Here is a 16,082-nt window from a genome sequence, read left to right as displayed (position 1 = left end):
CGGAACAATAAACGCCCCTCGAATGCCATATAGTTTTATATATAACACTACCGCGGGTCAGAACAATTGCTCCCATATAGCAGTAATAGTGCTGTCACAAGTACAACATATTCACTCCAGATACTTGATCTTTTTAACCAGACCTGTACCCAGTTACCCATAGATTACTGTAATTAAGCTGTTACCATAGGGCTGCCTGAACAATGAAGCCTGTCTAATTCCACATAGTATTATATACTGTCTTGCAATCAAATAAGATTTGCATCATGTTATCAGTGGCTATAGGTGCCATACTTTAACAGACGCCTTTATTTTCTTCACAAAGTCAATGTTTGATTTTCAGTTTCATATTGTCACATCATTTTGTATGCATCATAGGCACCTCTGATTTTTATGTGGCTCAAAATTTTTGAAAATAATTTATATCGTGTATTAAACTTCTCTCCTTGAAGCTTCCATTGTTTCCAGCTTCCATGGAGAACTTTCACCCCAATGCCGATATGGAAGGGTGCGACTGATTGGTTAATCTGATAAAGTTTAACACGTTAATATAATTGTGAACATGATAAAACTGTATTTAACACGTCAAATTATAACTGCATTTAACATGTTAAATGTAAAAATTTAATGCATTAAGATTTTACAAGTTAAATAGTAACGCAGCGTTAAAACTAGTTTTAACACGTTAAATGTTATTGTTTAATGCATTTAATGTTATGTTTAACACATTAAATGCTGATGCGTTTAATTTATCTCGTTTTGATATGAACGGCCTATCATAAAGTACAATCTTTGATCTTAAACCCTGACTAATCATTGAATGGAACAGTCTGATGATAGATTTAAAGTAAAGCAGTGAAATCGTGGGTACTATCACTGATGGTAGATTTGGTCAGAGTCAATCATTTGAATTCTGGATACTATCACTCTGATGGAAGGTTGGGTACCAACACTATGATAGCAGAATTGGTCAGAGTCAAAAAGTGGAATTGTGGGTACCATCACTTCGATAATAGATTGGATCAAAGAATGGAATTGTCAAAAATGTGAAATGTTTCGGAGGCAATGTTTCATTTATTATATAAGTCATACTTTCAGTCACATAATACATAATAATTATGTCCAAATTCTATATTGCACTAACATCACCTGCTCCCAGTCCACATTTAGTTCTCCCTATGTAATGATGATGTACAAACCTGTTGCACATGGCGGTATAATGTAGGGTAGGTATGGTTTAGCTGGGTTGTAAACACCTAAGTTGGTACAGTGGAAACGTTTGGGTATAGATCCAGATGTAGTACTGCCAGCTGGGCAACTGACAGAACAAGTTTTAGCTTCCGAATCAACAGTACACGTTCCTAAGGTACCGCCTTGTACTGTAGGCTGAGGACAATCAGCATCTGAATATCAACAAAATAATACAATAGAGCAATTTGACTTCAAAAGCAAGAGATCGTAGTGGGATCTCATTTGACCATTTTTCTATTTTCACAAGTTCTATATAAGTTTGATAATTTCTGCACTTTTCTCACATTTTCTCTTAATCATTATCTGTTCTATCAACATAGACAACATATGACTGAACTTTTATTCTTTAGAACTGAACATTCACATCTGATGTGTTTAGGGCCACTAAAGTGACACTTACATTTAATATAAACTGGGAAGCGGCACTCAGCAAAGTTTCCTTTTTCATCAATGGCATAGGCTGCTATAATGTATCGCCCACGTGGGTAAGATTCACCTGTATTCAGGACAAACAATCCAGATCTTATTCAATAATAAAGGATTTCATTTCCAGTAGAATAACCATTTGCCAGGAATAACAAAGTAAAATTGTTGAGGTGTTAATGATACATAGATTTGTCAAATTGATAAGAAATGATTGACTGAAAACTGTAGAACTTTATGTTGAATGATAAAGAAAGTAATGGATTGATCAGTAGATATAATCAAATGTATATCCCTTCCTGACCCAGATCAATGCAAGTCTTACCGTCTGCTACAGAAGAATATGTATTCTTATAATCTGCAAATTCAAAACTAGTCTTAAGATTTGGGATGTTAACTATTCTTTCATTGGGCAGTGGGAGTTCTTCCACAGGATCCGGACATTTGACAACTGTTGGAGGCGTTCTATCTGTAAAATACAAATGTAAGTCTTAACAAAAACAACTGAACAGGATATAAATACAGCAGTAATATCTGTTTCCACCATGGTTGTAATTTCTTCTATCAAAATCTTTTCTAGCTGATGATAGTAAAATGTTATAAACTCCAAATACAATAATGTATGAAAATTGATCTGATATCTGTATAGTTATAGTACTTACCTGAGATCTAGTTATACTACTTACCTGAGATCTAGTTATACTACTTACCTGACATCTAGTTATACTACTTATCTGAGATCTAGTTATAATACTTACCTGACATCTAGTTATACTACTTACCTGAGATCTAGTTATAGTACTTACCTGAGATCTAGTTATACTACTTACCCGAGATCTAGTTATACTACTTACCTGAGATCTAGTTATACTACTTACCTGAGATCTAGGTATACTACTTACCTGAGATCTAGTTATACTCCTTACCTGAGATCTAGTTATAGTACTTACCTGACATCTAGTTATACTACTTACCTGAGATCTAGTTATACTACTTACCTGACATCTAGTTATACTACTTACCTGAGATCTAGTTATACTACTTACCTGAGATCTAGTTATACTACTTACCTGAGATCTAGGTACTCCTTACCTGAGATCTAGTTATAGTACTTACCTGACATCTAGTTATACTACTTACCTGAGATCTAGTTATAGTACTTACTGGAGATCTATATGATTATAATACTTACCTGACATCTAGTTATAGTACTTACCTGAGATCTAGGTATACTACTTACCTGAGATCTAGTTATAGTACTTACTGGAGATCTATATGATTATAATACTTACCTGAGATCTATATAGTTATAGTACTTACCTGATATCAGTATAGTTATAGTAATAACCAGAGATCTATAGTTTTAGTACTTACTGGAGATCTAGTTATAGAATGCTTACCTTAGATCTACTTATAGAATACTTACAAGAGATTAAGTTTTAGATGAGTTTGTATTAGTTAAGGCTATATACTTACCGACCATTACACAGGATTCACCTTCCAATCCTTTGTCACAGACACTGTTAGGTGCCACAGTTACATAGGTGTAGGATACGCCTTTAGTCTGTGCATAATTCATCCATTTTTGAATTATGTTGTTGAGAGAAGGTATGTTTGACACTGTTTCAAAAGCACGTAGTTGGTCCTTTAGGGTCAAAATTGTATTCCAAATCATCACTTGACTTAACCTTCCATGAAAAGATCTACCCAAAATTACTTGGAACCTGCACAGAAAAACACAAGTCTAATTTTAGGCATGCTATGTATTTTTTTTATTCACTACAAAACTGTCCCTATCATTATTATTCATATCCATGCAAATTAGTTGCTTCTGAAGTAAACACACATGCTTTATCATACTGTATGACATTAAATGAATAATCAATGAAACAAACTACACTGACAAATAAGAATTAAGCCAGTTGAAATATTGGACTACTAATTATTCAATGTATCCACAAAACACAACAAAACTGTTAAAACAGCCTGAAGATAAAGCACCAGCAAACCAGTTCCTGTCAGAAAATAAATCAGTTTAAATCAGAATTCTCAGAATGGTAATCAAACTGTGAATTTATCCAAAACCAATTCCATGGATGGAAAACCAGTAACGCCAATATGTATGGATAACTATTGGTCATTGCTTTCCAATTCAAGGCCAAAAGGTTGTTTAAAGGGTCATCATGGAGTAAGGTTGTATAGAATCACATTGTATATTAAAATTGTACGCAGTTAAAACCCAACATCCTCGAATCGGCATAACTCTAATACCTCACTATTCATCAAACTGTCCTGACCACATCCTTATATATTCCTTGTAAATAAAACCTCGCTATTTGTTCAATATCCAGCATTCCTCAAATTATTACTTATCCCCCGTCCTTCATACTCATAGTATTGATCCTATCCGATAAACAGGTCCCAACAATTTTAACCTGTGTAACATATGGCTTAGACAGACCTCAAGGTACTGCATGCAGCCAATCTCACGCCTGTGTCATTTCAAGACAGTAGATAATTACCAGATTAAAGTATGTGTTATGATACCTATATATCTACACTACCTAGTTCAAAGTATTAAAATGTTAATTATACTTGTTGATTAATGTCTAACTCTCTATAATGTCTCTATTGTTTATTGACATGATAACCTCCCAATTACAAAATGGCAATATTAAGGGAAGGTTATAGATATAGAGTTTTATTCTTACATGAATGTGTATTGCAATATTGAATATTTAAAAAAGGGAATGATTATAGTGCTTACTGTGTATTGAACAACAATGATCACTTTAGTTTCTATTTTAAAGTATGTCAGAAAACATTTGTATATATTCGTTAAAATTTTTATCAATTTGGTACTTGTACAGAGGATATTTAGGAAGGTTTAAGGCCTTTGCATTTCCGAGCACGTCTGTCATTTCTTGCAACTGGATGACTACAGCCTATATAGTAAAATAATTGTTTGTCTGTTTCCCATTTACATACTACAGTTTATTAGTATTATCATAAATCACAACTATCAGTGAGGATTATCGTTAGACTACTATGTAAGTATACCGTTGGCAAAACTTCCATATTTTTCTTATGATTACATTTGTTGTAAATATATCATCAATACCGTTCAATCTAGAACTAACCTCTCATAAAGTTAATATCTCATACTCCTCAAGCTACTGATATATACTCTCATAAGAGTTCGAGCTAGCAGGATTTTGCTATATCTATTAAACTGATATACTTTTAAACATTCTATGCTTTATTTGAACATTAAAGTTTGATCACTTCAGCTGTCAGATATTTGGTTTTAACATTATTTTTTTCTGATTCTGATAGCATATGTTATAATAAAATGATTCCAGCATTTTTATTAATAGGCCCAGCTATCCCAATGTTGGGCTGACCTGATGAAATCAGGTGACTGTAATGATGACAAACCATTAGTAATTAATTCACGAATCTTTGTATGTAACAAGTTCATAATATTTACATTTTCACTTCGCATCACCTCAATGAAACTAATGAACTCAGATTACTTCATTTCCCGATGAAGATTTTGGGTCGCGTGCTTCTGTTCTGAGAGACGGATCACTTTCTTGCCAGCGTGTGATTAATACATTCACTGTTTACATTGGCTATCTAGTTTTGTACTGCCTCAGGCTTGAATGCAATTTCATTTTGTGAATTGTGCAACACTGTTATCAAATGTATATAAACACAAATAGAAGAGCCACATTATGTGATAACAAGAGATCCGAGAGGAATATTGGCGCCCACCATTGAATGATCTTTATAGGTTCCATGTCAGATTGATCTTTTCTCTATTTTTCCCTTCCTCATACTAATCTGTGAAAATTGAGAAACATCCCTCCAGTATTTCTAAAACAAGGGGAACTTATTTATGAAATTTGAGATTTAACGATAATGGCTGTCTGTCGACAATGTTTTCAGACTGGTCCAAAAATGCAATAAGACGGACCAACTGGAACCTACATATGAAATTTAAGAAAGATCCCTTCAGCACCTTCTGTAAAATAGCCATAACAAACTTCAGTTGTCAAACTCCAAGATGGCTGTCTGTTGGCCATGTTGTTATCTGACTGGTCCCAAAATGAAATATGCATAACAAGGGACCAAGGGGAACCTATATATCAAATTTCAGAAAGATCCCTTCAGTTCTTTCTGAGAAATAGCGATAACAAACTTCAATTGTCGAAATCCAAGATGGTTGCTTGTCGGCCATGTTGTTATCTAACTTGTCCCAAAATGAAATATGCACAACTACGGACCAAGGGCAACCTATACATCAAATTGGAGAAAGATCCCTTCAGTTCTTTCTAAGAAATAGCTATAGCAAACTTCAGTTGTCAAAATCCAAGATGGCTGTCTGTTGGCCATGTTGTTATCTGACTGGTCACAAAATGCAATATGCATAACAAGGGACCAAGGGGAACCTATATATTAAATTTTAGAAAGATCCCTTCAGTTCTTTCTGAGAAATAGCGATAACAAACTTCAATTGTCGAAATCCAAGATGGCTGCTTGTCGGCCATGTTGTTATCTAACTTGTCCCAAAATGAAATATGCATAACTACAGACCAAGGGCAACCTATACATCAAATTGGAGAAAGATCCCTTCAGTTCTTTCTGAGAAATAGCTATAGCAAACTTCAGTTATCGAAATCCAAGATGGCTGCTTGTCGGCCATGTTGTTATCTGACTGGTCCCAAAATGAAATATGCACAACTACGGACCAAGGACAACCTACACATCAAATTTGAGAAAGATCCCTTTAGTGCTTTCTGAGAAATAGAGATAACAATGTTACAAAGTGATGCACTTGTGTCATACTGTCGCGACCACATTTTTGCCATCTGACGGCGGGGATTGTAATTTAGTTAATATAAATATAAGGATTGATTATCAGTTTTGTTGCTTGCACGGACTGATGAAGGGAAGTGAACCTCGTGCAAATGGTACATGAACTGCTTCGCAGCTCACTTCATTTGCACAAGGTTTCACTTCCCTTCATCAGTCCATGCAAGCAACAAAACTGACAGTCAATCCCTAAACAAATCTCATAATAGATAACAAAGTTTGAACTTTTCTCTGACTTTCATCATCTTTCTTCCTGTTATAATCATGATGCACTCCAATCTAATAGTATATAATTGCGAAATTTTGACTGCAGTGCTAAAATTTTCCATGCATAAAATAGAACTAGTCAATCATTAAATTCATTTGTAAGTTAGACTCAGACAAAATACGATGTACTATATTTTATGATAATTTTACACATCAGTTTGACTACATCTTCACTTACATTGAGGCAGATATTCCAGACACAGTCATTTCATAGTTTGCCTTGGTAATTGAATCAAGTTTAACAAACGTAGTACTATTTCTGTGATAAGTCAGAGAAAAATGATGCCACTTCTTGTCGCAGATGTTCTTGTCAAACTCCACCATTTGTGATTTGGTGCCATTGTCAAACATCACACCTTCATTAGTCATTTTTACCAGGTACCTATCAGTAGGAATATCGTCCATCCAGCCAGGACCTTTCTCACCAATATCTCTATGGCAACACAAAAAAGAGACATATTTACCACTGTTCCAGTGTATCAGCTGGTTCCTTTCTCACCAACATCTCTATTGCAACTATCAATAAAGACTGTTCAGTATAAAGATAACTAGCCCATATAGACTTCACTCTGTGAGAATATTAATGTGACATCTCTGTACATATAAGTGCCTTATAATTATAAGGAACATATTGAACTACTAATCACCAATTTCCTATATAGAGAATTTGGTATTACCTGGGTTCCAATGCCATTATCGTTGGACTGCTGTATGTTTCATTACTACATAGCACCCAAAGCATTACAGAAAACATATCTGCATTGGAGAATATGAAGGGATTATTGAGATAGGTGCCTCTAGGGTCAACTGCTGCATCCACCAACATGTCACCGATAGCGGATGAACCTAGAAACATAAGATATAAAGATCTGAAATTGGAACAATTGAAATGATAATTTTGCTGAGATAAGCTACAGATAATTACAATGTTGATGACCTACAGACAGTTACAATGTTGATGACCTACAGACAGTTACAATGTTGATGACCTATAGACAGTTACAATGTTGATGACCTACAGACAGTTACAATGTTGATGACCTACAGACAGTTACAATGTTGATGACCTATAGACAGTTACAATGTTGATGACCTACAGACAGTTACAATGTTGATGACCTACAGACAGTTACAATGTTGATGACCTATAGACAGTTACAATGTTGATGACCTATAGACAGTTACAATGTTGATGACCTACAGACAGTTACAATGTTGATGACCTATAGACAGTTACAATGTTGATGACCTATAGACAGTTACAATGTTGTTGACCTATAGACAGTTACAATGTTGATGACCTATAGACAGTTACAATGTTGATGACCTACAGACAGTTACAATGTTGATGACCTATAGACAGTAACAATGTTGATGACCTACAGACAGTTACAATGTTGATGACCTACAGACAGTTACAATGTTGATGACCTATAGACAGTTACAATGTTGATGACCTACAGACAGTTACAATGTTGATGACCTACAGACAGTTACAATGTTGATGACCTACAGACAGTTACAATGTTGATGACCTACAGACAGTTACAATGTTGATGACCTACAGACAGTTACAATGTTGATGACCTACAGACAGTTACAATGTTGATGACCTACAGACAGTTACAATGTTGATGACCTACAGACAGTTACAATGTTGATGACCTATAGACAGTTACAATGTTGATGACCTACAGACAGTTACAATGTTGATGACCTACAGACAGTTACAATGTTGATGACCTACAGACAGTTACAATGTTGATGACCTATAGACAGTAACAATGTTGATGACCTACAGACAGTTACAATGTTGATGACCTATAGACAGTTACAATGTTGATGACCTACAGACAGTTACAATGTTGATGACCTATAGACAGTTACAATGTTGATGACCTACAGACAGTTACAATGTTGATGACCTACAGACAGTTACAATGTTGATGACCTATAGACAGTTACAATGTTGATGACCTACAGACAGTTACAATGTTGATGACCTATAGACAGTTACAATGTTGATGACCTACAGACAGTTACAATGTTGATGACCTATAGACAGTTACAATGTTGATGACCTATAGACAGTTACAATGTTGATGACCTATAGACAGTTATAATGTTGATGACCTACAGATAATTACAATGTTGATGACCTACAGACAGTTACAATATTGATGACCTATAGACAGTTACAATGTTGATGACCTATAGACAGTTACAATGTTGATGACCTATAGACAGTTATAATGTTGATGACCTTCAGACAGTTACAATATTGGTATAGTTACTTACTTTTACATTGTATATCTGTCATGACGGCTCCACCAGGACAGGCACAGGAATAGTTAGGTCCATCTGATTTGCAGACTGCTCCTTGTGTACATGGGCTTTGGCTGCATGGATCATTATACTGTGTACAGGTTTCACCAGAGTAAGCTTTAGAAAAAATAATAATATTAAATTAAGTATTATAATTTGAGTTTATTATAGAATTTCATGTAGACCTTAATAATGCCAGAATCTTCAACATATAAATAATGATCAATACACAATCTGAATCACAAAGTTATGGTCATTACTCGCTCTGAATGACAAAGCTATAATTATGGTCAATACACACTCTGATTGACAAAGTTATGGTCAATACTCGCTCTGACCCTTGGCTTCTAAGAGGATAAACATTGTAACATTTAATTTACTTACAGTCTATATATTAGCCCCCTGGGTTTCTTCGGGGATAGATATGGTAACGTTTTATCTAGTTTATACATTGGCCTCCTGGGGTTCTCAAAGGGTTATGGTAACATATTACTCAGTTTGTATACTGTCTTCCTAGAGGTTTCTAAGAGGATAGATATGGTAACATATAACTCACAGTTTCTACAATTACAGGTGAAACCAATGTCACTGTTAGTGATACAAGTCCCGCCATTTTCACATGGGTTCTCTCCACAATGGTAAGTTTTCAACTGACAGGAAGATCCAGTGTAGGAATCTGAAGACAAAAATAGCACCAAACTTCTATATAAGAACAAACAAAAAAAATAGTTGGATCCAAATAGAAAGCTTTTAAGTAATATTCATAATCCAACAGAAAAATGGTGGTAAGACATTTACTTTAAACACTAATTCAGCAGATAATTATCTGCAAGAAACCTACCTGAAATGCAATTACACTTGGCTGTGCCTTCCACATCAGCACATGAGCCTTGGGCAGTACATGGTAGGATGACGGGACACACTGGTGGGAAAGTTGAACATGTTTTCCCAGTTGTTCCCCCAAGGCAACTGAATCAAAAAAAAAATTATTTTGCAAGATGAGGATTTTCAGTGGAATTGGTTGAGGGTTATTTTCTTACAAAAACCAGAACACTGACAGGTCAACAAGGGCCCGTCTTATGGCAATAAAACCCTCGTTATTGTAATTAAAACATCTTTATTTTTATCGATATTGCTGAGGCTGACATTTGACATTCATACTTCAAAAACTGTTGACCCCTTGTTTAATTATGAACATCTTTCTTTCATCATGTCATAATGAAAAATTCATCAGTGAAATGATACAAAATTTGACTGTTTGAATCCAAGCAACTTGCCCAAGACCCAATGACCTCGACCATCGACGTTTGTGAAGTTTAGATATGTTTTCATTGATTTTTGAATATTTTTTTCAAGTTCAATCAATAATTTTTCAATTTTTGGGTGATGGTCAATTAGTATGGTTCTCAGCAAGTTTTAGAATTGCTAGCTCTCCAATTCATCAATTTTTTTCATATCTTTACATATACATGTACAATCATTCTATAAATAGCGTTTGTGGAGTATTTTTGTTTCTATTGATTGATAAATGGATCAAAGAATTTTTGCTGCATATTCAATACATTGAGCGGTTGTGATTAATCATGATAGGAAATTTTAGACAGTAGTGGTTTAAATTCACTTACTGTAGGCAATAATGAGTAAATTTTATCTTGTTTCCTGAGCTGTAACTTCGGATATTTTCAATCTACTTTACATATATGATAGTTCAAATACTAATTCAAAGTGTAACACAATATAATACAGAATAAATCTAACATGTATCTATGCAAGTATCTCAGTGATAATTAAACAGAAAGCCAGCTGCATCAGAAGCAAAAGATACTCTAATGAATACCTGTATCAGACACAATAGATACTCTAATAAATACATGTATCAGACACAATAGATATATCTAATGGATACCTGTATCAGACACAATAGATACTCTAATGAATACCTGTATCAGACACAACAGATACTCTAATGAATACCTGTATCAGACACAATAGATACTCTAATGAATACCTGTATCAGACACAATAGATACTCTAATGAATACCTGTAGCAGACACAATAGATACTCTAATGAATACCTGTATCAGACACAATAGATACTCTAATGAATACCTGTATCAGACACAATAGCTACTCTAAGGAATACCTGTATCAGACACAATGGATACTCTAATGAATACATGTATCAGACACAATAGATACTCTAATATATACCTGTATCAGACACAATAGATACTCTAATGAATACCTGTAGCAGGCACAATAGATACTCTAATGAATACCTGTATCAGACACAATAGATACTCTAATGAATACCTTTATGAGACACAATAGATACTCTAATGAATACCTGTATCAGACACAATAGATACTCTAATGAATACCTGTATCAGACACAATAGATACTCTAATGAATACCTTTATGAGACACAATAGATACTCTAATGAATACCTGTATCAGACACAATAGATATATCTAATGAATACCTGTATCAGACACAATAGATACTCTAATGAATACCTGTATCAGACACAATAGATACTCTAATGAATACCTGTATCAGACACAATAGATACTCTAATGAATACCTGTATCAGACACAATAGATACTCTAATGAATACCTGTATCAGACACAATAGATACTCTAATATATACCTGTAGCAGACAATAGATACTCTAATGAATACCTTTATGAGACACAATAGATACTCTAATGAATACCTGTATCAGACACAATAGATACTCTAATGAATACCTGTATCAGACACAATAGATACTCTAATGAATACCTGTATCAGACACAATAGATACTCTAATGAATACCTGAATCAGACACAATAGATACTCTAATGAATACCTGTATCAGACACAATAGATACTCTAATATAAACCTGTATCAGACACAATAGATACTCTAATATATACCTGTAGCAGACACAATAGATACTCTAATGAATACCTTTATCAGACACAATAGATACTCTAATGAATACCTGAATCAGACACAATAGATACTCTAATGAATACCTGTATTAGACACAATAGATACTCTAATGAATACCTGTATCAGACACAATAGATACTCTAATGAATACCTGTATCAGACACAATAGATATATCTAATGAATACCTGTATCAGACACAATAGCTACTCTAATGAATACCTGTAAGAGACACAATTGATACCCTTATATATACAATGTACCTGCAGAAGAAACCATCACTCATGTTATAACATTTTCCTTCATTTAGACAGGGTCCATTTTGGCAGTAGTTCACTGGCACACTGCAATCTTGACCAGTCCACCCAGTCAAACAGTTGCAAGTATAGGTATTATCCCCATCTGTGCAGTTGGCTCCATGTTTACAAGGATAACTTGCGCATTCATTAATGTTCTCCTGTAAATAAAGAACAAGAGGCCAATTGGGCGTTAACGGTCACCTGGGATCTGAAATATTTCAGTTAATCTAATTGACCCTTTTTGGCCCCTCCCATCAGTCAAAGGGGTCAGTCAGGACTAACATGTGCATATCATTAAGCTGTCATCCCATGCTATGAGGAGTGTTTGATTCAAACATATCTGAGAGTAGACAAGAACATTTTTGAATTTTCAGTCAATTTGACCATTTTTAGCCCTGCCCATCAGCCCCCCGGGGGTCATGTGGGGCCAACATGTGCATACCAACTAACTGTCACCCCATGCTGATAATGTTAACCAAGTTTGAATGAATTCCAATACAAATTCATCAAATCATAGTCTAAAATGTGATTTTTCCATATAAACTAGAGAAAAATTTGCCTTTCCCCAGGGTCACGAAATTCACAATTTTGGTAAAGCATCTTCCATCTATGAAGAGTGATTGATTCCACCTTATCTCAGAGTAGAGAAGAAGATCTTTGAAGTTTTAGTCAATTGGACCCTTTTTGGCCCCTCCCCAAAGCCCCTAGGGGGTGCAGACCATATAATTCACAATTTTAGTTGACCTTTAGGTATAGAAGCTCCCAACCAAATTTCATTCAGTGGTTTTGGAGAAGAAGTTGAAACTTTAAATTGTTTATGGACGCACGACGACAGACAAAAGGCGATTAGAATAGGTCACTTGTCAGAGACTTTGTCTCAGGTGACCTGATAACTTTCTGCCTCCTCCACCAACTTTATTTTACATATGTGACTGCCCGTTACCAGCCTCCAATTTACAAATTTGCCATCATTGTCCCTACCAACATGTGCTCTTTACCACAAACCTCCAATTTCTACATGTGCCTGTAACTGCCCTTAAAGATCAACCAATCTCCAATTCTACATATACCCCTTCATCACCAACCTTAAATTTCCACACGTGACCCCCCCCCCCCCCCCCCCCCCCCCCTACTTCCCTTTCTTTTTCATACATTGTCTAGGCACATGTATTGATATGGCATATCATAACAAACAAATTCACCAACCGTGCAGTTTTGACCTTTCCATCCAGCTTCACAGTTGCACATGTAGTCATTGATTTTGTCCGTACATCTATCCGAGACAATAATATGTTCACCTGTGCACTGACCTACGCAATCATCAATGTCGGTTTGGCATCGGTCTCCTACAAGCAAATAAAACTGTTAGATCACATGAAATATTAAACAAGCTGGATATGTTCAATGTTTTTAACACATTTTAGAACCCTCCACCAAGAATTCCTGTTTCTATTCCTTATATCAGTATACTGCTGTCTTAGACCTTAATCAAATGACTAAAGGTATATGGACACCAGATTTAACTAACAAGCTTTACAACGGCTTTTGACTTAAACAGTGTGAGTGTATGGATATGTAAACTAAATCGTAAATCTTTAACTCAGGGTTAATAATGGGAATAAAATATAAATTTACATAAAAGGACTATAAAAGGAGAACAAGACGAGGTGTTCTGGAAGGGTGAGCGTGTTCTACTTCACAACACCCACTATGTAAATCTAGGTCAAATTCAGGCAATGTCACATTCTCAAAGTGAGAACTAGGGTAGTGGCAACAGAACAACTAGGCATATCAAAAAGACATGTCTAAGTTCATATCACACAAGGAAATAAAAAGTTTTTCACATAAATCATGTTATTGGGAACAAGCCCTTGAAGAGAGAATCAACATGAACATTTAACACTATAGACTGAAGAAGCAGATATTGCATAGAATGTCTGCCTCAGAATGACTGGGCTGTTCTGGGATCGAAGCATTAAAACCCTGCAAATAAAATTATTGTCAACCAGAATTTCAATCCCTTTCACAATTTCATATTTAGTTTATTATATCTAGTTGGATGTTTTAATTACATTACTGTAAAATCTATAACAATGTATCTAGATCACTATTTCACTTAACAAACTTGGTAGCCCTTCATTGATCAGCTTCTGCTATATTCTATCATGACTCTGGGCCTCTTTGTGATAGAGAAACTGTTAAAAGATTTTAACACATAGTCCCCCAATAACAATCAGTTTAGTATGAGACACAGTGTAAAATCAGACTTACCTGTATAACCAGACATACACAAACACTGGACATCAGAAGTACGATCTACACAGGTACCATGGTTACAGGTGTTCTCGGTACAGTCTATTATATCATGCTGACAATATTCCCCAGTATATCCACCCACACACACACACTTTCCATTAGAGCAGACACCATGGTCTGTGTTACAGTTGACACCTTCACATACTTCATTTTGGGCACACTTTCCATTGTCTGTAAAACACAAGGAAAACATTTCTAATATCTGATAACACTTTTTCATATCTGCAAACACATTTCTAAGATCTAGTAGACAAACTTCTTCCTATACTACACTGAATGGACGTTGGTTGGGTCTTTGGGGATTTCCCCACTTTTATTTCTAAGATCTGTACATTTCAAATACAAATGTATCTATAATTTGTAAAACAAACTTTAACCACAAATTAACTTTCAACATGTAAAATTCATTAAAAAAATCTTTATATAATCTAAATCCTTCAGAATACATGTCATGTTAATATTCCTACCAGTTAAACTTCACAAGAAACCAGTTATGTTAATAATCCTACCAGTTAAACTTCACATAGACCAGTTATGCTAATAATCCTACCAGTTAAACTTCACATAGACCAGTTATGTTAATAATCCTACCAGTTAAACTTCACATAGACCAGCCATGCTAATAATCCTACCAGTTAAACTTCACATAGACCAGTTATGTTAATAATCCTACCAGTTAAACTTCACATAGACCAGTTATGTTAATAATCCTACCAGTTAAACTTCACATAGACCAGTTATGTTAATAATCCTACCAGTTAAACTTCACATAGACCAGTCATGTTAATAATCCTACCAGTTAAACTTCACATAGACCAGTTATGTTAATAATCCTACCAGTTAAACTTCACATAGACCAGTTATGTTAATAATCCTACCAGTTAAACTTCACATAGACCAGTTATGTTAATAATCCTACCAGTTAAACTTCACATAGACCAGCCATGTTAATAATCCTACCAGTTAAACTTCACATAGACCAGCCATGTTAATAATCCTACCAGTTAAACTTCACATAGACCAGTTATGTTAATAATCCTATCAGTTAAACTTCACATAGACCAGTCATGTGAATAATCCTACCAGTTAAACTTCACATAGACCTAGAACAAGGTCAGAAGATCTCAAGACAAAAGTAAAATATTGAGATAAACAAAGAGCAATAACCCTTTCCGAATTGACTAGATCAAAATGTTATCAATAAGTAAAACAGAGCTACATATGATTATAATGCCTACAAAGTTTCAATGAGATTGAGATTAGTCAGGAACTGAAAGAGGTCTCTAGACAAGTGATTAAAACAAGCATTCTGTGAGTATTGCTAAACCAATACATGTCCCCTACCGGTGCCCCCCCAAGTTAAAACTTTAGCCAAATTTGA

At 35.0% G+C, this 16,082-nt stretch overlaps 1 protein-coding gene across 1 annotated transcript in view; it reads right to left on the bottom strand.

Annotated features, from left to right (window-relative positions):
- LOC117327642 overlaps positions 1 to 16,082 on the bottom strand; it is a 136,652-nt gene that overhangs the window by 69,798 nt on the left and 50,772 nt on the right. The window contains exons 18-29 of the mRNA XM_033884710.1: positions 14,657 to 14,872; positions 13,592 to 13,731; positions 12,350 to 12,543; positions 9,986 to 10,113; positions 9,701 to 9,820; positions 9,118 to 9,261; positions 7,497 to 7,665; positions 6,998 to 7,252; positions 3,151 to 3,398; positions 2,000 to 2,143; positions 1,652 to 1,747; positions 1,200 to 1,403 (exon numbers count right to left, since the gene is read on the bottom strand). Coding sequence (XP_033740601.1) covers positions 1,200 to 1,403; positions 1,652 to 1,747; positions 2,000 to 2,143; positions 3,151 to 3,398; positions 6,998 to 7,252; positions 7,497 to 7,665; positions 9,118 to 9,261; positions 9,701 to 9,820; positions 9,986 to 10,113; positions 12,350 to 12,543; positions 13,592 to 13,731; positions 14,657 to 14,872 — 2,058 coding nt within the window. The remainder of the gene's footprint in view (positions 1 to 1,199; positions 1,404 to 1,651; positions 1,748 to 1,999; positions 2,144 to 3,150; positions 3,399 to 6,997; positions 7,253 to 7,496; positions 7,666 to 9,117; positions 9,262 to 9,700; positions 9,821 to 9,985; positions 10,114 to 12,349; positions 12,544 to 13,591; positions 13,732 to 14,656; positions 14,873 to 16,082) is intronic.

This window comes from Pecten maximus, chromosome 1, assembly GCF_902652985.1.
Source record: "Pecten maximus chromosome 1, xPecMax1.1, whole genome shotgun sequence".
Classification (NCBI taxonomy): Eukaryota; Metazoa; Mollusca; class Bivalvia; order Pectinida; family Pectinidae; genus Pecten; species Pecten maximus.
The sequence above is the reverse complement of the archived record's forward strand: the minus strand, read 5'-3'. Positions and strand labels throughout refer to the sequence as shown.